Source organism: Oncorhynchus clarkii, chromosome 1 (assembly GCF_045791955.1).
Source record: "Oncorhynchus clarkii lewisi isolate Uvic-CL-2024 chromosome 1, UVic_Ocla_1.0, whole genome shotgun sequence".
In the NCBI taxonomy this organism is placed as follows: Eukaryota; Metazoa; Chordata; class Actinopteri; order Salmoniformes; family Salmonidae; genus Oncorhynchus; species Oncorhynchus clarkii.
This window is the reverse complement of record NC_092147.1, coordinates 56,771,126-56,786,733: the sequence shown is the minus strand read 5'-3', so window position 1 is coordinate 56,786,733 and position 15,608 is coordinate 56,771,126. Positions and strand designations below refer to the sequence as shown.

General features: G+C 44.0%; 1 protein-coding gene across 3 annotated transcripts in view; it reads left to right on the top strand.

Moving 5' to 3' along the window:
• LOC139409522 (arginyl-tRNA--protein transferase 1) overlaps positions 1–15,608 on the top strand; it is a 189,475-nt gene that overhangs the window by 155,186 nt on the left and 18,681 nt on the right. For all 3 annotated transcript variants that reach the window (XM_071154815.1, XM_071154808.1, XM_071154797.1), the window contains one exon: positions 2,398–2,518. In XM_071154815.1, the coding sequence (XP_071010916.1) occupies positions 2,398–2,518 (121 nt within the window). The remainder of the gene's footprint in view (positions 1–2,397; positions 2,519–15,608) is intronic.

The following is a 15,608-nucleotide window of genomic DNA, read 5'->3' as shown; positions in this document are numbered from 1 at the left end:
CCTTATGTTTCAGCATGATAATGCCGCATGTCGCAAGGATCTGTACGCAATTCCTAGAAGCTGAAAATGTCCCAGTTCTTCCATGGCCTGCACACTCACCAGACATGTCACCCATTGAGCATGTTTGGGATGCTCTGAGTGTGTACGACAGCGTGTTCCAGGTCCCGCCAATATCCAACAACTTCACCCAGCCATTGAAGAGTGGGACAACATTCCACAGGCCACAATCATCAGCCTGACCAACTTTTTGTGAATGAGATGTCACACTGCATGAGGCAAATGGTGGTCACACCAATGCATCCCTAGCATATCTGCTGGCCAGGCAAACTCTGTAAAAGTAATTTGTAACTGAGGTAAGAGAGAGCCTTAAAGCCAACCTAGGAAAGCTGTAGAGGAGAGAGAAGACACTGAGGATGGGGGGGAAAGAGTGACAGTGAAAAAGAATGAGGGTTAGATGAGAGGGAGTGAGGAAGGAGAAGAGAAACACCTTGTGGTGGTGAGCTCAGGCCAACACTCCAGTCCAATAAGGAAAGGGAACAGACTCACAGATAGTGGCCAGACCTCTCTCTCTGACTCACAGATAGTGGCCAGACCTCTCTCTCTCGCACTCTCTCGCTCTCGCTCTCACACACACCTGTGTTCTATTCCTCCTTTTTCCTTTTTGGATAAGTGCTGAGTTCTCTGACTGGGCTATGAGCCTCCTGTCTCCTGTTATTTTTGGTTATGTAGGGCCCTCTCTCTACATCTTTTACCTTTTTTTCATCACACAAATCTTTAAAGGCACAGGCATGTTATTCTGGGCTAAGGTTTGGACTGGGGCATAGAAATAGGCCTAAAATACTCTACTATGGTCTGCTTTCCAAATGGCACCCTATTCCCTATATAGTCCACAATATAGGAAAGATATTGTGCCAATTGGGACATAGACATAGACTTTTTATATTGCCCTGCATAAATTCCATGTCATCCTGTGCCTGTTTCTTGCCATGGTATAGGAGAGTACAGAGAGAGGCCTGTCCTTACACGTTGGTTCACTCTCTCTCTGATTAGGAAGTGTTCTGGTGCTACAGAGTGTAACTGTGGCTTACTCACTCCATCCCATCCCTCTCTCCTCGTGTCCCTTCACTCATCCGTGCCCACGGCTGTTTTCAAGAGGTCCAGTGTTGGGGTGAAGTTGTGTGTGCATGTGAGAGAAACATGTGGAGGTGTGCTTTTGGTGTGCTTTTGCTGAGCGATGATGAGGGAACCCATAGAGTAGTTGTGGTGAAGTGTAAGAATGTCTGTGACTGTTGACAGTCAGAGAATGTCAGTGGGTGTGTAGCGTGTCCACTGCAATGCCACTACCACTCTATTCATCTGTTGGCACCAGGATAAGTTAACTCCCTAACACATCCCCTTCAGCTGGCCCTGGTGACCCTGTTTGTCCCCATCGTGGGTTACGTGTCCGGGGTTGTATTCATTTGGCACCAAATGGAGGCTGTGACCTCACTGTGTGTGAGCGTACGTGTGAGCGTACGTGTGAGCGTACGTGTGAGCGTGTGTGTGACAGAGAACGTGTGTGCGTGTGTGACAGAGAACGTGTGTGCGTGTGTGACAGAGAACGTGTGTGCGTGTGTGACAGAGAACGTCTGTGCGTGTGTGACAGAGAACGTTTGTGCGTGTGTGACAGAGAACGTGTGTGCGTGTGTGACAGAGAATGTGTGTGTGTGTGAGAGAACGGGTGCGTGAACGTGTGTGGTGTGTGTGTGTGTGCGTCCGTGTTTTGAGATGTGGCAGAAGGCCTCATGGAGGCGCCTGCTTTTTTTATTGCATAATCTCTTGTTTGTGTGTTTATCAATATATGTGTGTGTTTGGTTTGAGCATGTGTGTGTGTACAATGTGACTGTGTGTAAGACAGTGCAGCATGCCTGTTGGAGGCGCCTTCTTGTTTACAGTGTAATCTGTGTGTTTGTTTGGAGCCATGTGATCAATTCAAGGCCTTTGATAACAGGCCAAAGGGCTAAGGTTCTGCTGCACTCTCCTCTTTCCCCCTGTTCCCGATTTCTTTCTCTTCAGCCTTTTCCTCTACATCCGTCTTTCCCGATGATCACTGTCTAGTTCAGTTTATAACGATGTCTAACACTCAAAATATTGTCGCAACTTCATCAAGATGTTCAGATCTCTTGTAGTAACTTATTAAGTAAGGTGTTGGGTAGATATTTGCTGCACCCTGGTTCCAGTCCCGGTTCCAGTCCCCAAATTTGCCGCAATATTATGTTTGTTTGTGTCTTTTGGCGTAACGGCTAAGGCTAACATTTTCTGGACCAGGGTTTGAGTCCCGGTTGGGACCACCCCCAAAATGTGCTTCAATGTTATGTATTGTAAAATAACAACCCCTTTCTCTGTCGCTCTCTCTAGGGGCAGTACCAGCCTTCAGACCTCCTGTGCCCAGAGACATATGTCTTTGTGCCCATAGAATGCTGCATCCCCAGCCTGGAGCAGACCCACTACGCACGCTTCAACCAGGACCCTGACGCAGGTACTGAAAACAACACCGCAACCTACAGTACACTATGAACGCTATCCTACGACACACTGACCTATATCAGTCATTCTTGTGGTCAGCAGTAGCCTCAAGTTTACAGAATTAGGCCAGTAGAAGGGTTGCTGCTTCCAATCCTCGGGGGGAAATGTGACTGCAGTGAGACGGCAACCGGAGGGTTTCTGTCATCAAAATCTCAACTACCATTTACTGCCGTTGTGCCTGTGTGCGAGGCACTTAACCGCTACAACTGGTTCGGTTTGGGAATAACATGAAGCAAAAAAAAAATAATAATTCCAATTGACATTGGACAATAACGTTTTGATTGTATTCACAAGCTGTTATGGATGAGTGTGTGCTCAGATGAACCTGTGTGTGAGCCGAACCAAACGAATCCGAGTCTGATCGTGCAGTATGTTGAAACCTCTGGCTTAGCTCCAGACATCGAGCTTTCCCTGAACCCAGGTCAGTTTGTGTGCTGGCTCCACTGTGGTCAGACACTGTCATTATGGAAGACTCGGGGCTGCATCCCAAATGACACCCTGTTCCCTACATAATGCACTACTGGGCCCTGGTCAGAAGTAGTGCACTATGTAGGGAAAAGGGTGTCATTTGCGATGCAGATGCTGTTATTATTACCAGAATAATGATATCAGTGATAATAGCTGGCCCGACCAGCAGACGCCACAGCTGGGAGGGAGAGAATGGAGAGGAGGACAAGGAGGAGAGGGAGAGAAGGAGGTTTCATTGCGGATAACTGCTGAGTGGGGTACTTGAAAGTACTCTCTCGCTCTTACTCACACATAATGATACACACACACACTCCCCTCCCTCTCCCTGTTCTATCTATGTCCCGCTCTGCTGACTGTTCAGTTCTCTGTTAGAGTTCTATATCAGCACACACACTCCTTTAAACTGTTTTTACCTCACCCCACACTTCTACCTCCACTGCCGTGTCTATAGTAATCCTCTCCAAAGCTATGTAGCTCTTCCAAGATGAGCCTGGCTCCGTTTAGGCGAGCCTCACCTCTACTCACTGATCTGGCTAAGTAAACAACAGGCTAATATGTACAACTACCAGATCTTGAGATGGAGAGAAAATCCTCTAGAAACCATTCAGAAGAGTTTAAGTATTTGTCTCCAGTGTGTATGGCAGCCTGCAAGCTGAGAGAAAGAGAATCGCTGCATTTTCACACACACACACACACACGCTTTGGCTGTTTCCAGTGTCTAACATACTAATAGTGTGGCGCAAGCGGTCACATTGGTCTTGGCAGGCAGAGGTGTGCGTAGTTTCAGGTGTTTGGTGTGTGTGCGCGGCGCGCACGCAACGGTCTCATTCATTCATTTTTATTTAACTACTCTGTTACATTTGCCACTGTTTTCCAGGGAGTTGTGTCTGTGTGTGACTGTGTGCCAGCGTTTCCTTTAACTGATCATTGCCAGCTTTTGGCAAGAAAAAAAAAAGATATTTTATAAAAGATTGCCGCCGGTCAAATTCTTTGGGAGAAATTATGGAAATACCAGTCGATGTAAATACATTTGATCGGTCGATTAGGTTAATTTGCATAATTTTGTGGCATTAAATTGGTTTGTGTCCATTTTTGTTAGTCGTCATTTATTTTATCACACGCGCACAGCATATGCTACAGAGTCTAGTAGGCTATGAGCGGTATAAAATGAACTTCCTTCAAACTGCACGCAGACATAAATGGTACCCAAGAGTTCGTCTGATTCTGGGGAAGTAGATGAAGGGCGTCATTGACAAAATCCCAAGGCATCCCTTTGAAGGACAATTTGTAAATAAGTCATTTTGACTGAACATATGGACTTATTACACAGTAAGTCTGACCCCTCAAATGTCAATCATTGGCAAAGGTCTGAAGAAAGGTTATTTAAAAAATTTATATATACAGTTGAAGTCAGAAGTTTACATACACTTAGGTTGGAGCCATTAAAACTTGTTTTTCAACCACGCCACAAATTTCTTGTTAACTGTGGTTTTGGGAAGTCGGTTAAGACATCGACAGTCGTGGCCAGAAGTTTTGAGAATGGCACAAATATTAATTTTCACAAAGTCTGCTGCCTCAGTTTGTATGATGGCAATTTGCATACAGTGGGGAGAACAAGTATTTGATACACTGCCGATTTTGCAGGTTTTCCTACTTACAAAGCATGTAGAGGTCTGTAATTTTTATCATAGGTACACTTCAACTGTGAGAGACGGAATCTAAAACAAAAATCCAGAAAATCACATTGTATGATTTTTAAGTAATTAATTTGCATTTTATTGCATGACATAAGTATTTGATCACCTACCAACCAGTAAGAATTCCGGCTCACAGACCTGTTAGTTTTTCTTTAAGAAGCCCTCCGGTTCTCCACTCATTACCTGTATTAACTGCACCTGTTTGAACTTGTTACCTGTATAAAGACACCTGTCTACACACTCAATCAAACAGACTCCAACCTCTCCACAATGGCCAAGAGCAGCGAGCTGTGTAAGGACATCAGGGAAAAATTGTAGACCTGCACAAGGCTGGGATATGCTACAGGACAATAGGCAAGCAGCTTGGTGAGAAGGCAACAACTGTTGGCACAATTATTAGAAAATGGCAGAAGTTCAAGATGACGGTCAATCACCCTCGGTCTGGGGCTCCATGCAAGATCTCAACTCGTGGGGCATCAATGATCATGAGGAAGGTGAGGGATCAGCCCAGAACTACACGGCAGGACCTGGTCAATGACCTGACGAGAGCTGGGACCACAGTCTCAAAGAAAGCCATTGGTAACACACTATGCCATCATGGATTAAAATCCTGCAGCGCATGCAAGGTCCCCCTGCTCAAGCCAGCGCATGTCCAGGTCCGTCTGAAGTCTGCCAATGACCATCTGGATGATCCAGAGGAGGGATGAGAGAAGGCGATGTGGTCTGATGAGACAAAAATTGGGCTTTTTGGTCTAAACTCCACTCACCGTGTTTGGAGGAAGAAGAAAGATGAGTACAACCCCAAGAACACCATCCCAACCATGAAGCATGGAGGTGGAAACATCATTCTTTGGGGATGCTTTTCTGCAAAGGGGACAGGACGACTGCACCGTATTGAGGGGAGGATGGATGGGGCCATGTATCACGAGATCTTTGCCAACAACCTCCTTCCCTCAGTAAGAGCATTGAAGATGGGTCGCGGCTGGGTCTTCCAGCATGACAACGACCCGAAACACACAGCCAGGGCAACTAAGGAGTGGCTCCGTAAGAAGCATCTCAAGGTCCTGGAGTGGCCTAGCCAGTCTCCAGACCTGAACCCAATAGAAAATCTTTGGAGGGAGCTGAAAGTCCGTATTGTCCAGCGACAGCCACAAAACCTGAAGGATCTGGAGATGGTCTGTATGGAGGAGTGGGCCAAAATCCCTGCTGCAGTGTGTGCAAACCTGGTCAAGAACTACAGGAAACGTATGATCTCTGTAATTGCAAACAAAGGTTTCTGTACCAAATATTAAGTTCTGCTTTTCTGATGTATCAAATACTTATGTCATGCAATAAAATGCAAATTAATTACTTAAAAATCATACAATGTGATTTTCTGGATTTTTGTTTTAGATTCCGTCTCTCACAGTTGAAGTGTACCTCTGATTAAAAAAATGACAGACCTCTACATGCTTTGTAAGTAGGAAACACTGGTGATTTTATCAAATACTTGTTCTCCCCACTGTATGCAAATTTGTTTTGTGGCATCTGGAAAAAAAACTACTCCCATCCATCCAGGAACAGTTTGGTGACGAACAATGCCTTTTCGAGTATGATGGAGCACGTTGCCATAAGGCAAAAGTGATAACTAAGTGGCTCTTGGAACAAAACATAGATATTTTGGGTCCATGGCCAGGAAATTCCCCAGACCTTAATCCCATTGAGAACTTGTGGTCAATCCTCATTAGGCGTGTGGACTAACAAAAACCCACAAATTCTGAACATCTCCAAGCATGGATTATGCAAGAATGGGCTGCCATCAGTGTGGCCCAGAAGTTAATTGACAGCATGCCAGGGCGGATTGCAGAGGTCTTTAAAAAGAATGGTCAACACTGCAAATATTGACGTTTTGCATCAACTTCATTGTCATTAAAAGCCTTTGACACTTATGAAAGCCTTTTAATTATACTTCAGTATTCCATAGTAACATCTGACAAAAATATCTAAAGACACTGAAGCAGCAAACTTTGGAAATTAATATTTGTGTCATTCTCAAAACTTTTCCATTCACCTACTCTGTCTCTCAGACACGGCGGTTGTAAACCAAAAATTTCACATTTTAACAAAGGACAGATTTTCACCGGTCTAATGTCCATTGCTCATGTTTCTTGGCCCAAGCAAGTCTCTTATTGGTGTCCTCTAGTCGTGGTTTCTTTTCAGCAATTCAGCAGTTTCATCATAGCGCTTGATGGTTTGTGCGACTACACTTGAAGAAACTTTAAAAGTTCTTGATGTTCCGGATTGACTGACCTTCATGTCTTAAAGCAATGATGGACTGTCGTTTCTCTTTGCTTATTTGAGCTGTTCTTGCCATAATATGGACTTGGTCTTTTACCAATTAGGGCTATCTTCTGTATACCACCCCTACCTTGCCACAACGCAATTGATTGGCTCAAACGCATTATGGAAAGAAATTCCACAAATGAACTTTTAACAAGGCACACCTGTTAATTGAAATGCATTCCAGGTGACTAACTCATGAAGCTGGTTGAGAGAATGCAAAGAGTGTGCAAAGCTGTCAAGGCAAAGGGTGGCTACTTTAAAGAATCTCAAATATAAAATATATATTTTTTAAATAAGTTCATTTTTCCCCAAACATTTTTTTATGAATATCGCTGGCAACAGAATAAACAAAACAGTAGAAAAGCTGAATTTCTTATTTCTTTATTCCTCAGCTAGTAATATGGGCTCCCGAGTGGCGCAGCGGTCTAAGGTACTGCATCTCATTGCTAGAGGTGTCACTGCAGACCCTGGCTCGATTCCAGGCTTTATCACAACTTACCGTGATTGGGAATCCCATAGGGCGGCACACAATTGGTCCAGCGTCGTCCGGGTTACGGTTTTGCCGGTGTAGGCCGTCATTGTAAATTTGAATTTGTTTTTAACTGACTTGCCTAGTTAAATAAAGGTTAATTAAAACAATATTGAGAATATTACACTAATTGGAGCCAATTACACTCACTGGAGTATCTGACATAGGATTTGAAAAATCACTCATGAATACGTTACCAGTGCAGCAAGTGCAACTTGCTTACTGCTGCTGGTAAGCTTTCTTGACTTAGTTTTATTTTGGTCACACTTTGTTTGGGTAGTCGATCTGTAGATGGACTACAGATGGTCATACTATCTGTTGATTAGCAAGGTTTAGGGTTAGTAGATAGTTACTGATAGTCCATTTGTAGATGCTCTACAGAATATCCAAATAAAGTGTTACCATTCATTTTTGCTGACCTTAAAACAAAGGTCCAATGCAGCCACTTATCTCAATATCAAATAATTTATTGGTAAATTGGGTCGCCAATTTGCATGGGAGGGGGTCCCTGGGCAAGAAAAGATTTGAAGACCCTTGCACCGAATTACACTGAACAAACGTGACCGACTGCCTCGATTTGGTATTATGTAGCAACATTTGAAATTGTTTTTTTTACGTTGAATAAAAGTAGTCTCAGGGCTAGAAAATGGTATATAATATACTACAGTTGAGGAACATTAGGAAAGTAAGCAGCTTGGTTTGCTTTTAAAATTGATAAACTTGTAACCCTACTTGAAAAAATGGCCCTTGAGTGTTTTGGTACACCTACTGTAGAGCTCTTATTTGTCGACACCCATTCAGCATACTTCACAGCCTCTTAAACCTTAGTCCCACCCATCTCTTTAAGGAATCACATGTAAGGCCATGTGGCAAACACACACTTTATCAAATCTATGTTTATTTGTCAAATGCACAGTATACAGGTGTAAACGGTACAGTGATAGTACTTGCATAGGAGCAATATCAAAAACAGAAAGTGTCCAGATAAAAAAAATATATATAAATATTTTGTTATTAGATGACACCCAACACACTTGTCTAAATTGATGGGCCATGTGAAGGAAATGCTATAACCATCCCTCACTCTCTGGGTCCCTATTGTCTAGACATGTACACATGTTCATGAAATACAATCGATGGCCGTAAATCACACCCAGACACACCAGCTAATTTGATGGATCATGTAATAATCCTGCCGAAGTGGAGTCTTTTTAGATATGTAGCTAGCTAAACAATGAACCGGCATAACCCCAACTCCTACTACTACCAATACAAACATTGTCATAGCTGTATGACAGTATGTAACGCCAGTATGTAACTATCTCTTGACATTTTTAGTAGCCTACAGCATAACTCTTATAGACAGATATGACTTGTTTCACCCATGCACATTACCATTAACCCCTTCATTATAGTGGCGATGAAATGTTCACCAAACGTCACCCCAATCCGTTAAGCAGTTCTTTCATATAAATAGGATAAATCATTTGCAAATTTGTCAACCGTGACACTCGAATCACAGAGTCAGATTCATTATGACCTTGAACTCCCATTTGAATACTCAAGAAAGGTGTTGATATAATTAAAACCAGTATCAGGTAATAAGCTGAGTTTGCTCTAAAACTTAGGGTAGGGCTGCTCATCTGAATTTCCTGTCTTTTTTTGTCTATTGCCTACACAAAACATGTCACTTAAAATGTTTTTGTATTTAATACACAGTAGCTATATGTACTCCCTTGTAGAGCAGTCCAGTGGACTATTTAGGGCCCTGGCCTCACCTTGGGGGTTAGAGGATAGCTGCTGGGGGCGGTCTCTGGTTGTCAGGATGAGGAGGCTGGAGGCCCTGTCTTAATGAGGTGTGTGTGTGGTGTGCTAATCTATACATTTATGCTGACGTGTCGAAAAACAAGGGCGCACACGGGTTACATGCCTCCCGCGGAAAGCCTAGGCCTCTCTCTGACCTCAGGCACGTTTTAAACACTGGCTCATTCACGCGCATGCACACACACATACACTTTGTCACAATCTCTGTTTGATTGACATAGACATAGGAGAATTGCCCTCTCCACAGGGTAAACGCTTATGCTGCAGCCAGGCGCCAACACACTCCTCTCTACCTACACACAAATACACGCACACACTTCTCTCTCTCCCCACCCAGCCAAGTGTATGTGGTCTTGCTGTAACTGGTGCTGTTTATTGAAAGTGTGTGTTTGGGTAGTAAAGCCAGGCGATATGGTGCCAAGTCGCTAGGAGAGACTGAGGCCTTCTATTCTCTTCCATCTTTACAAGTCCCAGTCTGACAGCACCCATAATAACAGATTCCCTCTGGAATAACACATACACACATTTGCACGCACTTGCACAGAACTACACTCATGTAAGGGATAGTTGATTGGTGCTGTGATTAATGCGATAACGATTATTTTATCAAATCAATTAACTATGTTTAATTATTACAATGATTAAATTAATCATATAACAATTAGTTAAGTAGTAATCTGGGGCACCACTGGAAAAGTTTATTTAACGAGTTACTGTTTCCCAAATTAACTCAAAAATATCAGAATATCTTGATATACTATCTGTCATCCATCAATAATTTGCTCCTATTTCATTCTAATTCTGAATGTCGTAATATCCTATAAATCTGCACGAACCCTAGTCTCCATGATGAATCAGCAATACACACATTTGCTTATTTATTTACTAACTACACTGCTCAAAAAAATAAAGGGAACACTTAAACAACACAATGTAACTCCAAGTCAATCACACTTCTGTGAAATCAAACTGTCCACTTAGGAAGCAACACTGATTTACAATCAATTTCACATGCTGTTGTGCAAATGGAATAGACAACAGGTGGAAATTATAGGCAATTAGCAAGACACCCCCAATAAAGGAGTGGTTCTGCAGGGGGTGACCACAGACCACTTCTCAGTTCCTATGCTTCCTGGCTGATGTTTTGGTCACTTTTGAATGCTGGTGGTGCTTTCACTCGTGGTAGCATGAGACGGAGTCTACAACCCACGCAAGTGGCTCAGGTAGTGCAGCTCATCCAGGATGGCACATCAATGCGAGCTGTGGCAAGAAGGTTGGCTGTGTCTGTCAGCGTAGTGTCCAGAGCATGGAGGCGCTACCAGGAGACTGATGAGGAGACGTGGAGGAGGCCGTAGGAGGGCAACAACCCAGCAGCAGGACCGCTACCTCCACCTTTGTGCAAGGAGGAGCAGGAGGAGCACTGCCAGGGCCCTGCAAAATGACCTCCAGCAGGCCACAAATGTGCATGTGTCTGCTCAAACGGTCAGAAACAGACTCCATGAGGGTGGTATGAGGGCCCGACGTCCACAGGTGGGGGTTGTGCTTACAGCCCAACACCGTGCAGGACATTTGGCATTTGCCAGAGAACACCAGATTGGCAAATTCGCCACTGGCGCCCTGTGCTCTTCACAGATTAAAGCAGGTTCACACTGAACACATGTGACAGACGTAACAGAGTCTGGAGACGCCGTGGAGAACGTTCTGCTGCCTGCAACATCTTCCAGCATTTGGCGGTGGGTCAGTCATGGTGGGGGGTGGCATTTCTTTGGGGGGCCGCACAGCCCTCCATGTGCTTGCCAGAGGTAGCCTGACTGCCATTAGGTACCGAGATGAGATCCTCAGACCCCTTGTGAGACCATATGCTGGTGCGGTTGGCCCTGGGTTCCTCCTAATGCAAGATAATGCTAGACCTCATGTGGCTGGAGTGTGTCAGCAGTTCCTGCAAGAGGAAGGCATTGATGCTATGGACTGGCCCGCCCGTTCCCCAGACCTGAATCCAATTGAGCACATCTGGGACATCATGTTTCGCTCCATCCACCAACGCCACGTTGCACTACAGACTGTCCAGGAGTTGGCGGATGCTTTAGTCCAGGTCTGGGAGGAGATCCCTCAGGAGACCATCCGCCACCTCATCAGGAGCATGCCCAGGCGTTGTAGGGAGGTCATACAGGCACGTGGAGGCCACACACACTACTGAGCCACATTTTGACTTGTTTTAAGGACATTACATCAAAGTTGGATCAGCCTGTAGTGTGGTTTTCCACTTTAATTTTGAGTGTGACTCCAAATCCAGACCTCCATGGGTTGATAAATTTGATTTCCATTGATAATTTTTGTGTGATTTTGTTGTCAGCACATTCAACTATGTAAAGAAAAAAGTATTTAATAAGAGTATTTCATTCATTCAGATCTAGGATGTGTTATTTTAGTGTTCCCTTTATTTTTTTGTGCAGTGTAAATAATCACACAGAATTACATAAACACACACACAGGATAGATTATACATTGGTTACTAACATATGATGCAATGAAAAGTCCCTAGTGGACTAACCCGATATGACTGCTTGTTACACAATGAAAAGGGGGGTGGGGGAGAAGGGACACAGGAATTCAACTATCGTACATACAGTTAAATAATAAGCTCAACGTAAATATTGATATATAGCACCCTATCAACCGCTCACTCGGATTTAGAAATACAATGTATATATTTATGCTTGTATGTCTTTTGTCTCTCTCTGGTGAAATCACTCGATCCATCTACTCGATCCAAGTCTCTGGTTGTGTAATTCTCTGCTTTGTCCACCAGAGGTCACCATGTCCTTTGTAGTAATAGCTTCTTGATCTCGGAGTGTCTGTTAGAGTGAATCTTCATTCTGGAAGTGTTCGTTAGAATGGGTCCTTCAAAGTACTACCCGGTGGTTCTCGGTCGAGTTTACTAGACTAAAGTACTTAAACAGCTGCAGACTGATGTTCCTGTGTTGTCTTCTTTGAGAGAGAGTTTCAGAGTTTCTAACCATTTCGTATCTTTCAGCTCATGCTGTCGGTCACACTGGTCTTTAGTTTTAAACCATTGCTCAGCCGTGTATCCACCGCTTCACACTGTCTGGTCTCTATAGAGATTTAAATTCCTACCATTTCAACGTGCAGCCACCGCTCCACGTTTTTCTGGTCTTTATTGTCTAACCATTCGTGACGTCCTGCTTACTGTCCGCCTACTTGGTCTAATGTAAATTCTTCAGCGAGTCCTTTTAAACACTTGGGGGAGAATGGCATTCCCTCCTTTTGTCAAAATGTCTGTGCTCACATGGGCATGGTTACTGACTTACAGTGGCTTGCGAAAGTATTCATATGGGTTCCGCTGGTGTACAGCAATCTTTAAATCATACCACAGATTCTCAATTGGATTGAGGTCTGGGCTTTGACTAGGCCATTCCAAGACATTAAAATGTTTCCCTTTAAACCACTCGAGTGTTGCTTTAGCAGTATACTTAGGGTCATTGTCCTGCTTGAAGGTGAACCTCTGTCCCAGTCTCAAATCTCTGGAAGACTGGAACAGGTTTTTCTCAAGAATTTCCCTGTATGGGGCCTCCCGGGTGGCGCAGTGGTTAAGGGCGCTGTACTGCAGCGCCAGCTGTGCCATCAGAGTCCCTGGGTTTGCGCCCAGGCTCTGTCGTAACCGGCCGCGACCGGGAGGTCCGTGGGGCGACGCACAATTGGCCTAGCGTCGCCCGGGTTAGGGAGGGCTTGGTCGGTAGGGGTGTCCTTGTCTCATCGCGCACCAGCGACTCCTGTGGCGGGCTGGGCGCAGTGTGCGCTAACCAAGGTAGCCAGGTGCACAGTGTTTCCTCCGGCGCATTGGTGCGGCTGACTTCCGGGTTGGATGTCCGCTGTGTTAAGAAGCAGTGCGGCTTGGTTGGGTTGTGTATCGGAGGACTCACGACTTTCAACCTTCGTCTCTCCCGAGCCCGTACGGGAGTTGTAGCGATGAGACAAGATAGTAGGTACTACAGCAATTGGATACCACGAAATTGGGGAGAAAAAGGGGTAAAAAAAAAAAAGAATTCCCCTGTATTTAGCGCCATTCCTTCAATTCTGATCAGTTTCCCAGTCCCTGCCGATGAAAAACATCCCCAAAACATGATGCTGCCACCACCATGCTTCACTGTAGGGATGGTGTTCTCAGGGTGATGAGAGGTTTTGGGTTTACGCCAGACATAGCTTTTTCCTTGATGGCCAAAAAGCTAAATTTTAGTCTCATCTGACCAGAGTACCTTCTTCCACATGTTTGGGAAGTCTTCGCCTTTTGGCAAACAACAAACATGTTTGCTTATTTTTTTTCTGGACACTCTTCCTTAAAGCCCAGCTCTGTGGAGTGTACGGCTTAAAGTGGTCCTATGGACAGATACGCCAATCTCCGCTGTGGTCTCTTTGTTGCCTCTCTGATTAATTAATGCCCTCTTTGCATTGTCCATGAGTTTTTGTGGGCGGCACTTTCGTGGCAGGTTTTTTGAGGTGCCATATTTTTTCCATTTTTAATGGAATAATAATAATGGATTTATTGGTGCCCCGTGCGATGTTCAAAGTTTCTGATATTTTTTTATAACCCAACCCTGATCTGTACTTCTCCACAACTTTGTCCCTGACCTGTTTGTAGAGCTCCTTGGTCTTCATTGTGCCGCTTTCTTGGTGGTGCCCCTTGCTTAGTGGTGTTGCAGACTCTGTGGCCTTTCAGTACAGGTGTGTATATATACTGAGATCATGTGACACTTAGACGGCACACAGGTGGACTTTATTTAATTAATTATGTGACTTCTGAAGGGAATTGGTTGCATCAGATCTTATTTAGGGGCATCATAGCAAAGGGGGTGAATACATATCCACGCACCACTTTTCGTTTGTTTATTTTTTTAGAATTTGAAACAAGTTTAAAAAAATAAAATAAAAACATTTCACTTCACCATTTTGGACTATTTTGTTATTGTCCATTACATGAAATCCAAATAAAAATCCATTTAAATTACAGGTTGTAATGCAACAAAATAGGAAAACTGCCAAAGGGGATGAATACTTTTGCAAGGCACTGTATCAAAAGACTATATGAAAACCCATTATCTCATTTAGAAGGCAAAAAATCACATTTCATCTTCTCACAAATTGTTTCATTTTTAATCATATAAGAGCCACAACATTTAGATGTAAATCTGATAACTGAGAAATATACACATTCAGAGATACAGTTTATGTTCTACTGTCCTTAGTTCCATCACAAATTAGAAACTTATTTGACATGATTGTTTAGAGCCACACGAACCATTCACCACATTTGTTAGAAATGTCCAAACTTTTGATGTTACAGTACCGCAAAGTCTCTCTGTGGTAACAAAGGGATTTTTAACTTCCATTTCTGAAGAGTTCCTGCAAGGTATTTACGACCTGGTTGTTAAGTCATAAAACTCATGAGAGAGGGGGGGGGGGGGCTGATCTGCCACCTATGATTCTTACCCAAGAGGGCAAGTCATGACATTGGTCAAGATCACTGTCTCTCCGCTGACCCAGTCAATCAGTAAACAGAACAAAGATGTTCTAAGATTCAATAAACCACCTTGTTATTCAGAAGAGGTAGGACTAACAACCACATTCTACACGATGCGGAAGAAAAGGACAGAAATAAATTGCCTGTTTGAATATAGAGCCTCTCCTAGGCAATTAGTATAGGGAGGTGTGCTCGCCACCTCTGCTAGGCAATTAGTGTTAGCTCTTCAGGTTCCCCTGGTTTCTCAGCGGCGGCTGTTTATCGGCAGTCGTATCAGTGACGGTTTGTCGCAAAACTAAGACTCACCGAAACAAAGACTGTTCTGCCGAGTTGATCGAGGAAGGAAAGAGAGGAGGGCTTCACACCACTCTCACTTGAGTATCTTACCTAGTTGTTTACAGTGGAACTAATTTTGCTATTTTGTTGCTTTGTCAACTGTGTGTGTTTTCTTTACCTGTTTGCACCTCTCCCTGTAGGCTTTACAGACACTCCCCAACCCTTTGTTGCAACCCTTCTAATTTAGTGTAGCCTGCATGCACAACCCATGTAGAATTCCAGGTCTCTGGCAGCGTTTGGAACTGCCGATCTGCAGTCAAGAACGCTGAGTTAATTTCAGCCGATGCTACCCTTCAGTCCCTTGACTTTTTCGCCCTGACGAGCACTGCTT